Here is a 14,575-nt window from a genome sequence, read left to right on the forward strand (position 1 = left end):
CTTCTTCCATTATTTAACTTATTCATTCCCTTCTAATAAAATTCTAGGCATGTAGGAATAAGCAAAAGGATATAATTTTTGCTGAAGCCTTCCTTTCTTTGTGATTGAGGCAAAACTAAATTTACAACATGACAAACTTAAGCACTGAGGAAGGCCTTATTGGTAGAGGAAATGAGCCACTTTCATGGTCTCAAGAATAAGTTGCGCATCTCTAAGATAAATTTGGAGAGAGATTTATCCAAGATTCCGTTTTCTCCAAGGCTGGACAGGGAGGAAGTGTGGGAAGCACAGCTTTTCTAAGAGGATGAAAGGTGTCACTTGGAGACACTCCAGTTTCCTGAGGAAGGGAAAGAGACACTGAAACTTCTTGTTTTGTGCATTTTAGATCTTCCTTGTTTTCCACCATCAGTAACTGTTCTATCTCCTCTTTCAAAGATAAATTTGTCTGAAACTGCTGTCTGGGTATCTCTGACTCAGAGCAAATGAGTTTGTTGTTACAATCCTCACTGGTTTCTTCCTTCATGGAAGGTAGATGTTGAGGTTCTGTCGGAGTTTGTTTATTTTCAGATTCTTCTTTCAGCAAATTTACATCCTGATGAGATGTAAAACTTGGAGTTTCATCTAGCATAGAGTTTTTACAAAGTAAGGAAACCCCTACTTTCCCCGCGGTCTCTGTCACTGATTTCTTTGGATGTAGCACTGTCCTTACTAGGAGGCCCCGTGCGTTCACCCTATATTCTTTTGCAGCTCTCTCTCTGCGCTGCTTCTGGAAGTCCTTGAGTTGAAGCAGTTCTTCTGGAAGCTCCATACATGTAGGCTAAGAAAAGAATGGGAAAATAAGTCTACTATAACTAAACTTCTGAATATGGTCCTTAAAATCACTTCTGCTATACTTAACAGTATTTAGCAAAGTGAGGATCAACTCAAATGTGTTCTTATGGCTCCCTCTAGCGTATTCAACTATAGTAGTATTATTTTCGATTAAGTTAAATATTTTGAATCCACAGTTTATGTGTGTGTGTGTTGTGCATTGCGTGTTAAACATGTGTGTATGCATGTGTAAAGATTAACAATGAAAAGTAAGTGTCCCTTCCAACCTGTTCCCAGTTGCCTTAGCGAGTGCATCTTCTAGAAAGCAGTTTCATACGTAGCCTCCCACAGATAGTCTATGCATCTGTAATCATGTTTGTGTATATACATCCGTTACTAAATGTTTATCTTTTCATTGCATTGCATTTTTCAATTTTAGTTTTCCCCCAACCATTTATTTTTATAACTCTTTCTAAAAATTCTTTTACACAAATGGTAACATAGTATTATATATTCTTCTGCATCTTGAATTTTTTTTAAATTTTTTAAATTTTTTTATTTTTTTAAAATTTTTTTATTATGTTAATCCCCATACATTACATCATTAGTTTTAGATGTAGTGTTCCATGATTCATTGTTTGTGCATAACACCCAGTGCTCCATGTAGAACGTGCCCTCTTTAATAACCATCACCAGGCTAACCCATCCTCCCACCCCCCTCCCCTCTAGAACCCTCAGTTTGTTTTTCAGAGTCCATCGTCTCTCATGGTTCGTCTACCCCTCCGATATCCCCCCTTCATTCTTCCCCTCCTGCTATCTTCTTCTTTTTTTTCTTAACATATATTGCATTATGCATCTTGAATTTTTAAACTAAAAAATTTGTCTTGGATTTTTCCCTGTTAGCATTCTTATAGGCTATATGGATATGCAATAATTTATTTAACTAAATCCATATGGATGGATAGTTAGTTGTTTCCAGTATTCTGTCATTACATAAATGCTATAGTAAAGAATATATTAAGAAAATATCCTCTTTGTTACATGAGGCAAATAATTTTTCCCAGGTTGCTTGCCTTTTGACTTTCATCATAGTACTTTCACCACAGAAACATGTTAAGTCAAGTTTATTAATCCTTTATGAGTTCAGAGTATCTCTGAATTGCATAGAAAGGCATTCCCTCATACAACTCCATAGCAAAAACGCAAATGGTCATCCAGTTTAAAAATGAGCAAAGGACCTGAATAGACATATTTCCAAAGAAGACATTAAAATGGCCAATAGGTATATGAAAAGGTGTTTGGGATCACTAATCATCAGGTAAATGCAAACCCCAAACACAATAAGTTATCACTTCACACATGTTTGGATGGCTATTGTCAAAATAATGGCAAGAATGTGGAGAAAAGGGAACCCTTATTCATGGTTGGCGGGAACAGAAATTGGTACAGCTACTATGGAAAACAGTACGGAAGTTCCTCAAAAAATTAAAAATAGAACTACCATGCAGTCCAGCAATTCCACATCTGGGTATATATACAAAGGAAATGAAATCACTATCTTTAAGAGATAGCTGCACTCCCTTTACACTGTAGCATTACTCACAATAGCCAACATATGGAAACAACCTGTTTACATCAACGGATGAATGGATAAAAAAGATGTGAGATAGATAGATAGATAGATAGATAGATAGATAGATAGATAGACAGACAGACAGATCTCACACACACACACATATACACATATACCCACAATGGAATATTTAGCCATAAAAAAGAAAATCCTGCCAGAAAATCCTGCCATTTGTGACGTGTATGCACTTAAAGGGCATTATGCTAAGTGAAATAAACCAGACAGAGAAAGACAAATACTGTATGGTATCACTTATATGTGGAATCTTTAAAAAAAAAAAAAAGCTGATTTTATACGAACAGAATAGAATGGAGGTTGCCAGCGGCTAGGGGGAGGGGAAAAGGGGGAGATGGAGGTCAAAGGGTACAAACTTTCAATTACAAGAAAAATAAACCATAAAAAAATAAATAAATAAATTCTGAGGATTGAATATATTGCATGTTTACTATAATAATTTGGTATTGTATACTTGAAAGTTGCTAAGAGCAGATCTTCGGCATTTTCACCACACACACAGAGTTAATTATGTGAGATGATGGATATGTTAATTACCTTAGTCTTGATAATCATTTCACAATGTATATGTATATCAAATCATCACAATGTACACCCTATACACAATTAATTTTGTCAATTATTCTTCAATGAATGTGGGGGGGTGGGAAGAAAAGCATTCCTTACTGTGAAATAATTTTCTTTTGTTTTTTCTAATAATTTTATAATCCCATTATTTACATAAATACTTGATCCGAGGAATTTATTTTGGTAATCCAACTCTGACTCTTCTCCCGTACAATGGTTAGTCAATTACCTATAGCCATTTATTGATTATCTTTTTCTCATTAATTGGAAATTCTACCTTTATCCCAACGATATTGGCAGATATTTTCTTTTAAAGATTTTATTCATTTATTTGACAGAGAGATAGCAGGGGAAATCACAAGCAGGGGGAGCGGCAGGCAAAGGGAAAGGGAGAAGCAGACTCCCTGCTGAGTAGGAAGCCCAATGCTTGATACCAGGACCCTGGGATCATGACCTGAGCCGAAGGCAGATGCTGAACTGACTGAGCCACCCAGGTGCCCCCATACTGGCAAATGTATATTGGATCTTTTTTTTAAGATTTTATTTATTTATTTGACAGAGAAAGACACAGAGAAAGAGAGGGAACACAAGCAGGGGGAGCAGGAGAGGGAGAAGCAGGCCTCCCGTGGAGCAGGGAGCCCAATGAAGGGCTCGATCCTGGGACCCAGGGATCATGCCCTGAGCCGAAGGCAGACATTCAACGACTGAGCCACCCAGGTGCCCCTATATATTGGATCTTCTGCTGGGTTCTCTACTATGTTCCACTGATCTGCCTACACATGTACCAGTCACAAACTGTTGGTTGTTTTTTTTTTTTTTTAACTAATCTCTGCACCCAGCACGGGCCTCAAACTTACAACCCCGAGATCAAGAGATTCATGATCTACCAACTGAGCCATCCAGGTGCCCCACAAATGATTTTTATTTAATGTACCACTTATATGACTTAATATCTGACAGGACTATTCTTATTTATATATATTTATCTATATAAACACTATAATCACAGTTTGCCAAAATAATGCTGGTGTTAGTATTTTTCTTGGAATAGAGATAAATTCAAAAGTAAATTTAGGAGTAATGTATAGCTAAAAATGCTTAGTGTCCCCATTCATTTAAGTCTGCTTTTATACCATTCAGTAATATTTTAATGTTTTCTTTATATCTCACATTTCTTGTAAGATTTCTAGGTAATTTATCTTTTTGTTACAATTATAAACGGATGTTTTCTCCCATTATATTTTCTTGCTGTGTATATGGATGCAAGAAAACTATCAATTTTCATGTTATATTTGTACCCATTTTATTAAATTGTTCTTTTGTTTGTAGTAATCTTTTCCCATTGATTTTCTACAGTTTTCAGTTGTATCATAGGCAAGTCATAATTTTGATTCCTCCTATTCATTTTTTATAGTTTGCCTTTTTTTTTTCCTTCAAATTTCATTGGCAGGACGCCTGGGTGGCTTAGTCGATTAAGCATCTGTCTTCGGCTCAGGTCATGATCCCAGGGTTCTGGGATCAAGCCTCACATAGGGATCCCTGCTCAGGGGGGAGCCTACTTCTCCCTCTGCCTGCCACTCGCCCTGCTTGTGCTATCTCTCTCTGACAAATAAATAAATAAAATCTTAAAAAAAAATTTCATTGGCTAATAGCTTCAAAAAATGTTAAAGTGGTGGTGGTAATCGCAATTTTTGTATTTTCTTGATACTAATGGGAATGCTTTTAGTGCTTCCAATCAAACTTTATGTAGACTTTTTTTTTTTAAAGATTTTTTATTATTATTTATTTATTTGAGAGAGAGAGAATGAGAGAGAGCACATGAGAGGGGTTAGGGTCAGAGGGAGAAGCAGACTCCCTGCCGAGCAGGGAGCCCGATGCGGGACTCGATCCAGGGACTCCAGGATCATGACCTGAGCCGAAGGCAGTCGCTTAACCAACTGAGCCACCCAGGCGCCCAAACTTTATGTAGACTTCTTGCTTGCGATATGTTTTATCATGTATTCCAACTTTAATCAGTAATGTATATAGGATATTATCACATTTTTTTCAGCATTAAACAGTGAGAGCAAAATATAAAAAGTTATAAAACTCCTTGGTTTTACAATGATAAATAAAAGACATTTAAATTCTCCAATTGAACAAGGTATGCAAGGATTTTTATGTTGCTCTTTTTTTGCTAAACAGTGAGAGCAACATACAGAAAGGTTACATTTTTTTCAGCATATATGAGATAATAAGACTTTCTTTGTTCTAGGAAAATGGAGAGTTTCCTAACACTGTACCATGCTTGCAAGTAGAAATCAGCAACACATTAAAAGAAAAGTATAATACATCTAAGTAGGGATTGTATCAAAAATGCTATTATTTTATTTAGGATTTTGCTTCAGTATTCCTAAGTAAGAAGGGCTAATAGCAGCAATAGCAGCAGACTGCAACCTTTTTTTTTTTTAAACGATTTTACCTTTAAGCAATCTCTACACCCATCATGGGGCTCAAACTCATGACCCTAAGACCAAGAGTCACATGCTCCACTGACTGAGCCAGCCAGGTGTCCCCAGATGGCAACCTTTTATATAAGGGGCCAAACAGTAACTATTTTAGCAACAAATGATCTCTGTTGCATACTTTTTGTTAAAAAAAAAAATCCTTTAAAACCATAAAAAGCATTCTTACCTTGTGAGCTGTACAAAAGCAGGCTGCGGGCCAGATGTGGCCTTAAGGCAATAGTTTGCCAACTCCAGGTCTATAGTTCTGTTACATTGTGCTGGCTTCTTATAAATTAGTAATGAAATCTTAAATTTATCCATTCTTTGACAGAATATAACTTAATATTGTGAAAAAGTACTCAAGGAGATGAATGAAGCCCAAGCTATAGCCCCTTCAAATATTTATTACCAAGTCAGCCTCGTGATTTGCTGTAGCTGTGAAGAGGGGGTATCACTGTGCCCTCCATGAGCAATGGGGCAGGAATGGAAGTCCTAAAAACACAGTCACAGAGAGCCGCACCTACCTCTGTGCCTCCCAGGCGATCTGCAGACCCTTCCCGGTAGGTGTTTAGGTACCCGTCCACAAGTGTGGTTAGGTCAGACATCATCTCATCCAGGAGTACCAAACGAAGGGGTAGTAGGTAGGTAGATTCCAGGGCCAAAATTTTCAGTAAGGAAGGTGAAAGAGGTCGTGTGAACCACACTTCTGGATTTTCCTAGAGATACCAAAACAATTTTCTCTGAATAATAAGCAAAACTTTAAAGATAACTGTTTATCTAAGAGTTGCTTAACTTAAAACACTATTACCATCATTTTCTTCAATGACAGTATATTCTGAAAACACACACACACACCCCTTACGTATGTATACATTTAGTGTGCTTACGTGAGAGGGAAAAGACAAGGTGACAGGGAGGGAGGGAGGGAGAGAGAGAGAGAGAGAGAGAAAGCTCAATCCATCCATCAATCGATCAGGGCTTCTCATTCAAAACTGAAGAGAGTAGACTTGATTATAGGACCAAAACTGTAGCCAATATTGTCATGACCTACGTGTGCAGGTGAGGCTATTAGGAGCTAAGGAAAATTTATCTTACTTTGAGAGAAATAATTGGGATGGTTTTTGTTCCATCACCTTAAACAACGATCCCAACAAAAACCTCCCCTGGAGGATTGTAAATTTACTCCAGAGTACTTTCTGATAACCACTAAATCTGAATCCTGGCTTTTATCCACTTGAAATCACAAACAAACTTACCATTTGAACCAGCTAAAATTTTGGCAATGCTCATATGCTTACATACTAGCATATGTCTATATAATATGCTGATGATCCTGCTCACAAAACCCTTGGAAAAATTAATGGGACATCTTCAGTACTCACCTGAATCAATTTTTGTCTTTCTTCCAGAAAGGAGAGATATTTAGGGGCTACCTTAAGGTGTCTGATTAAACTCTCCTGTAAAGAACTGATGCAGTTTGGAAGAAAGCCACCTGTTTCCATGGAAAATTGAAGGACATCTGCTACCTGTGGCATAAAAAACAAAACAAAACAAAATAAAAACCTGTCTGTAGAATACATAGCTATCTCATGGCAGAAATAGCAGAAATATATTTAAAAAAATGTCTTTAAATACCATTCTCCCCAAGGACCCACATGATAGAAAATGCCATCAGAAAAATCGTTCAGTCAACTAATTCTGAAAAATTAGGAAAGAAAAAAAAAAAGGATCACCCAACTTTAATGTATCTTTGTCTATTTTCTTTTCCACTCCTTTTGTTTGCCTGCCTTATGGTTATCTATTACTCTTTGGTGCCTTTAGGCAATGGGAAAAAGGAAGATAAATTTCAAGAATTATTTGTATTACTTATCAGCAACTCTGGCAAAGTTTTGGTAAGGAAAGCTAATACAATTAAGAATTGGAGGGGCACCAGGCTGGCTTAGTTGGTAGAGCACGCAACTCTTGATATCAGTGTTGTGAGTTTGAGCTCCATGTTGGGTGAAGAAATGACTTAAAAATAATAAAATCTTGGGATGCCTGGGTGGCTCAGTCAGTTAAGCATCTGCCTGTTCGGCTCAGGTTATGATCTCAGGGTCCTGGGATGGAGCTCCACATCGGGCTCCCTGCTCAGAAGTGAGTCTGCTTCTTCCTTTCCCTCTGACCCTCCCCCATGCTTGCGTGTATGCTCTCTCTCTCTCTCTCAAATAAATAAATAAAATCTTTAAAAAAATTAAGAATTGGACTAATTATTTATCTGTGTATGGTAGGCTAAATAGTGCCCCCAGAGACATCCACATCCTAACCTCTCGAACATGTCAACGTTGTTTTATATGGCAAAACGGACTTTGCAGGAGTGATTAAGATAAGCTCTTGAGATAGGAAGATTATCTTGAATTATCTGGGTGGGTCCTAAATGTAATAACAGGGAGGTTCAGGGAGATTTGGCTACAGTCACTGGAGGTGATGGGGTGATGGAAGCAGAGACTGCAGTGGTGCATTTTTTCTTTTTTTTAACAAACGAACAAACTCTTTATTTGAAAACAAACAATTCAGAATCAACTGACCACCTTTTCTAAAACTTAGAGGTTTTTTAAGGGGATTCTTTCATAGAAAAAAAGAAAATTATGTCATTCCCCAAATACAAATACAATTTTTATCTTACTTTCTTTCTTGCATACACATTCACACTTCTTTATGCCAATATCATAGTACTATTAAAAGACAAATGTGGGGGCGCCTGGGTGGCTCAGTCGTTAAGCATCTACCTTTGGCTCAGGTCATGGTCCCAGGGTCCTGGGATCGAGCCCCACATCAGGCTCTCTGCTCCTCGGGAAGCCTGCTTCTCCCTCTCCCACTCCCCCTGCTTGCGTTCCCTCTCTTTCTGTGTCTCTCTCTGTCAAATAAATAAAATCTTTAATAAATAAATAAAAGACAAATGTGCTGTCACAACACTTCAACTTCAGGGCAATCAGTGGGCAGTCCTCTCTTACTGGGACCAATAAAAAGGTTTCAATAAAAAAAGTCAGTACTCTAGGGGCGCCTGGGTGGTTCAAATGGTTAAGCATCTGCCTTCAGCTCAGGTCATGATCCTGGGGTCCTGGGATCGAGCCCCACATCGGGCTCCTGGCTCAGAGGGAGCCTGCTTCTCCTTCTCCCTTTCCCCCTCTCCCCAGTTCATGCTCCTCTCTCTATATATATCTCTGTCAAATGAATAAATTTTTAAAAAATCTTAAAAAAAAAAAAGTCGATACTCTAGAAAACATTCATGCCAACTCTCCTCATTTCCATGCAAAACTCAAAGTTCTCCAGACTTCTTGATTCCTTTAGCCCTCAATACCGCTCCTTCTTAACCTTCTACCCCCACGCCACTGCCACTGAGCAAACACCAACAGGGTCCTAAGCACTTCAGGAAAAATTAGTTTTGCCAAAACTAAACTAAAATAAAAAAGAATTCTATATACTAATATAACTATCTATCTCCCTCTAGTTGCTGGCCAGGGCCAAATGTCACTGGGTTTATGTGTGTTTTCTTGGTCCAGCCCACCAACTGACTACCAATTTGTGATTGCAAGCAGTGGTACATTTTCAAGTTGGCAGGAGCCACAAGCCAAAGAATATAGGTAACAGCTGAAAAGGCAGAGAAACAGACTTCCCTCAGAGTCTCCAAAAGAAACCAGCCCTGCTGACACCTTGATGTTAGCTCAGTGAAAATGATTTTAGAGCTCTGACCTCCAGAACTGTAAGAGAGTAAATTTATGTTGTTTTAACCTACTAAATTTGTGGTGATTTGTTACAATAGCAATAAGAAATGAATACACTGTGTTAAAGGAAAAAAATTGGAAAAATTCTGAATTCTTGCTTCTTGTAATATGGAAATCTGAAAAGTGAATATGGGAAGATGTGCCAACGTGTTCATATGGGGTCTAATCAAGAAACCTAACGGTCTCAGGGGAACAATGAACAATTCTCTTACATTTTGGAGTAAGCTAGAAATAATATCTATATAGTGAAAAATCCTGAAACAGGCCCAAGGAACATGTCAACAAGAGAAGTGGCATAAAGTTCATTATGGAAAGATACATAAAGAACAAACTTGAACCATATTTAATAACATAAAGCTGAACTTTTAGGAATTTCTGCTCAAAAATATTGGCGAGGGATATAGAGATCACTTAAAATAATAATAATAATAATAAATAACTGGCTAACTCATTATTTTAACCCCTCTCCAAAGGCTCTAGACTTGTGTATTCAACATGTCCCCTTTGACTGGCATAAACCTAGAAGACTAGAAGAACATAAAGAAGACATAATGAAAGCTAGTGGTTTTACTATTCTCACAGCCAAACCAGAAACTCACATCAGCTCTAAGAGCTAGTTAGTATAGACTAAGGACTTCTCATTTCTCTAGGATTCTCTAGGGCAGAGAAGAATCATAGATAATCAGACTATTTTGGCCCAGAATAGGCTTTGGGGCGTATCTAAGACAACCTGCATCTCTGAGCTAGATGCTAACTAGCTATTAGTCTTAACTGATAAATATGAGCTAAAGGCACAGATTGTGACTGTTCACCTCACACTAACACTAAACACACAGATTGTGACTGTTCACCTCACACTATCTCATGTCAGACTTCTGAATGACCCAAGTTGTTCAAGTTTCTGAATGCTATAGAGTATGGATCTTGCTTCTTCTTTTTTTTTTAAATTTTGAGATTTTTTTTTTTTTAAGTAATCTCTACACCCAGTGTGGGGCTTGAACTCACAACCCCAAGATCAAGAGTTGCATGCTCTACTGACTAAGCCAGCCAGGTGCCCCAGAGCTTTCTTCTTATTTGACAAATTCCGGAGCAAAATGAGGGGAAAAATCCCCAATACTTTCTGTTTTTTTTTAAAGATTTATTTATTTATTTATTTGAGAGAGAAAGAGCATGCAAGCAGGGGGAGCGGCAGAGGGAGAGAGATAGGCAGACTCCTCGCTAACACAGGGCTCCATCCCAGGACCCCGAGATCATGACCAGAGCCTAAATCAAGAGTCAGATGCTCAACCGACTGAGCCACCCAGGCACCCCCTAAATACTTGTAAGTAACTTTTCTGTAGTGCTTTTATAGTTCATCAAATGTTCTCACCTATTGTATAGACAACTTACATGAAGAAGAAGGCAGGAATGAGGCACACACACACAAAAAGACTCAATCACTCACCAAATGAGGCCTATTTTCTATAAGAGCCACATATGCTGGACTGAATCCCTGCTTGTACCTGTGTGTCAAAGACATTATTCAGCAAAATTCCATACTGATGAGAGAGGCAATCAGAAAGCCAACGACAATCATGGATAACCTAAGGAATCAGAAGACAGAGTAATTAGATCCTGATTGCTAATCTTACTAGTGGGGGAATCAGCCTACCCACTCACCTTCAAAATTCTCTTGTCTTCTAATATCATCTGAAGTCCATTGTTGAAAGCACGACTTCCCAGAAGGAAAATGTCAAATAAGTAAACTCGGCTATTTGTGGCCACCTACAATAGACCATTTAGACACATATATTATAGGATATAAAAGAACTAAGGAAGGGGATCTGAGGATCAAGAAAGATATGTGATAAAATATTTCACACCCTCACTTTTAAAGAAAACAATAGGCATTCAGTGATTCGTAGGGAAAACAAGTTTAAATTGATCTTAAGAAATTATCATTTGTGATCTTTTCTTTCTTCTTTTCTTTCTTTCTTTCTTTCTTTCTTATGAGAGAGCATGAGCAGGGGGAGTGGGAGAGGGAGAGAGAGAATCTCAAGCAGACGCCATGCCAAGTGCAGAGCCTGACACGGGGCTCAATCCCACAACCCTAAGATCATGACCTGAGCTGAAATCAAGAGTCAAACGCTTAATCAACTGAGCCACCCAGGTGCCCCTCATTGTGATTTTTCAATCACAGAAAGAGACAAGCTGGCGGATATAGCCTTTTGCTTTTTACAGTCCTAAATTTAATGTTTTACATCTCACCCATGACATTTTAATACTCAAAGGATTATAAGTTTAAGAGGAATGAATAGCATTTCATTGTTGATAACACAACATGCTATTTCTCTGACTCTCATAATATGCAGGGTTGTGTTGTGTGTTACATAAAATTACTCATAAGAGAAGATCCCTGGGCGCCTGGGTGGCTCAGTTGGTTAAGCGACTGCCTTCGGCTCAGGTCATGATCCTGGAGTCCCTGGATCGAGTCCCGCATCGGGCACCCTGCTCGGCAGGGAGTCTGCTTCTCCCTCTGACCCTCCCCCCTCTCATGTGCTCTCTCTCATTCTCTCTCTCTCAAATAAATAAATAAAATCTTTAAAAAAAAAGAGAAGATCCCTGCTCTCTAGCAGTTTTTTTTTTTTAGAAGATCTTATTAATTTATTTGAAAGAGAGAGAGAGAGCATGAGCAGGGGGAGAGGAAGAAACAGACTCCCCTGCTGAGCAGGGAGCCCGACTCAGGGCTCCATCCCAGGACCCTGGGATCATGACCTGAGCCAAAGGCAGATGCTTAATCGACTGAACCACCCAGGTGCCCCTCTCTAGCAGTTTTCAGTAGGCAACAAATAAACTGACACAAATGGTAGGATGTGAGACACTGTTTTTTTAGATCAATTTTATACAATCATAAGAATTTTCGATTGTTTCTGATCATAAAATTCACAAAGGCAGTACTATAGCTGGATCATCTACTGAGTCAGGGAATGAAGGCAAAGAGACCCTAATAGGTCTACAGAGCCAGCGACAGGGCAGTCTGATGTCATCTTTGTCATTTTAGGAGCTAAGTGTTGATACAGCTACAATTGCCAGGCCTACCTGACACCCATTCTTGGACCTTTCATGTTGTTTGCTAGAACAGGATACCTAAAATAGTCACTCCTTGCTCTTTTTCTCTACCTCCTTAATTATAAAAACTTAATTTTTTCAGATTTTCAAAAAGTTTGTAAAATAATTCTCTGCTAGATTGCAAACTCTGTGAGAGGAGAGATTATGCGGGATTCACCACTGTACATGCATCAACTAGAACAGAACCAAGCCCATGGATGGCTTAGACATTTCTGCAGTGAGCCAAGGCATGCCATACAATACTCCCTTCCATTTTTCATATGCAAACAATGTATATGGCTCTGATAATATGCATTCCAATCTATATCCTGCTTTCTTCCACTCAGAACTTTGCAAACATTTTTCTACATTGCACTCGTCATCAATTTTTGGCAGCTGCATAAGATCTATCAAATCTACAGTAATGTTTCCTATTGTTAACTACTTAAGTGGTTTCTGATTTTTTGCCAGAAAATGATGCCAAGATCACTAGGTTCTCACATATTTTTTTTTGTATTTTGAATTATTTAGGGTAGATACCTCGATGTAGCCCTGAGAAGTGGGCAGACTGCCAATCATAATAAAATATAGTCTCTCAGTAGGTGGAGGTAGGTCCCAACTCAAAGAACAGAAGACATTGGTTGGGGATTCAGTCTGCTTTCTTGGCTCCCCCACCCCCCTTAAAAACTGATGCTGCTGAGTTTGATCCAAAGGTGGCTGCCCAACCTATAGCTATTTGAGGCTCACTACGAACTTCTTTTGACACAATGGGGACCCTCACCTGACAACTCCCAGGCCCAGGAAAATGAAAATGATGTGGCAGAATCCTGCTGTGGAACGCTACCAACCAGAAAGAAGGATAAAAATTCTTCATATATAAAAAAAATCTTCATATATATTTTTTTAAGATTTTATTTGGGGGGCGTCTGGTCATTGGTAGAGTGTGCAACTTTTTTTTTTTTAAAGATTGTATTTATTTGACAGAGAGAGACACAGCGAGAGAGGGAACACAAGCAGGAGGAGTGGGAGAGGGAGAAGCAGGCTTCCTGCGGAGCAGGGAGCCCGATGTGGGGCTCGATTCCAGGACCCCGGGATCCCAGGACCCTGGGATCATGACCTGAGCTGAAGGCAGACGCTTAACGACTGAGCCACCCAGGCGCCCCTACAGCATGCAACTCTTGATCTCAGGGTTGTGAGTTCAAGCCCCACGTTGGGTGTAGAGTTTACTTAAAAAAAAAAATTAAAGATTTTATTTTTAAGTAATCTCTATACCCAACATGGAAGTTGAACCCACAACCCCGAGATCAAGAGTAGCAAACTCCACTGACTAAGCTAGCTAGCTGCCCCTAAAATTCTTCACATATCTAAGGTGAGAGAAAAGAGCTGGGAAAGACCTCAAGCAGAGCCTGTGAGACAGCAATGATGATTATAAAAGTGAACCTATGAAGAGACAGAAGCTCTTTCCTCTTGAAAAGAATAAACTCAGTACTAGAAGAGTGAAAGACATTCCAAACAAGTTATAGGATAGTGACACTGAGGTGACATAAAGAAGACAATTAAAATCAATTTGTCAGTGAATCCACAATTATTTCAAAATAAAAAGTTTAAAATATCTTTTACCTGAAGCCAACATAGTTTCCCATGACGACACACATTAGCACCTTCGGCTGCCACACTCAGGACACTCTGCTTCTTGATGTGGAGCATCTGGTGAGAAAAAGGAAGGAAATCTCCAGAGAATAAATGTTGCGATTATGACATCATGAATGGCACAAGTAAAATGGCTAGCAATTAATAAAGTGGTTAATAGGGGCACCTAAGTGGCTCAGTTGGTTAAGCATCTGCCTTCAGCTCAGGTCATGATCCCAGGGTCCTGGGATAGAGCCCCACGTCGGGTTCCCTGCTCTGCGGAGAACCTGCTTCTCCCTCTCCCTCTGCCTGCCGCTCTGCCTACTTGTGCTCTCTCTCTCTCTCTGTCAAATAAATAAATAAAATCTTAAAAAAAAAAAGCCCAAAGTGGATACTATGTTTTAAACGTACAAAACTGGACTAATCCAAAACACAAGTCAGCTTCTCTTTTTCACACACACACACACACACACAGACACACACACAGCACACTGAATATTTCTAATTTCTTTTTTGTTTTTGCAAAATTATAACACAACTGGAAAATAAATCATTCATATCCTAAATGCTAATAGAAGTTGAAAACT

The 14,575-nt window shown here is 38.8% G+C and overlaps 1 protein-coding gene across 1 annotated transcript in view; it reads right to left on the reverse strand.

Annotated features, from left to right (window-relative positions):
- Positions 1-211: 211 nt before the first annotated feature.
- The window catches only part of EXD1 (exonuclease 3'-5' domain containing 1), a 28,393-nt gene continuing 14,029 nt past the window's right edge, over positions 212-14,575 (reverse strand). Inside the window, exons 6-11 of the mRNA XM_021695738.1 lie at positions 13,980-14,066; positions 10,932-11,036; positions 10,775-10,855; positions 6,894-7,037; positions 6,036-6,227; positions 212-817 (exon numbers count right to left, since the gene is read on the reverse strand). Coding sequence (XP_021551413.1) covers positions 212-817; positions 6,036-6,227; positions 6,894-7,037; positions 10,775-10,855; positions 10,932-11,036; positions 13,980-14,066 — 1,215 coding nt within the window. The remainder of the gene's footprint in view (positions 818-6,035; positions 6,228-6,893; positions 7,038-10,774; positions 10,856-10,931; positions 11,037-13,979; positions 14,067-14,575) is intronic.

Source organism: Neomonachus schauinslandi, chromosome 9 (assembly GCF_002201575.2).
Source record: "Neomonachus schauinslandi chromosome 9, ASM220157v2, whole genome shotgun sequence".
Taxonomy (NCBI): Eukaryota; Metazoa; Chordata; class Mammalia; order Carnivora; family Phocidae; genus Neomonachus; species Neomonachus schauinslandi.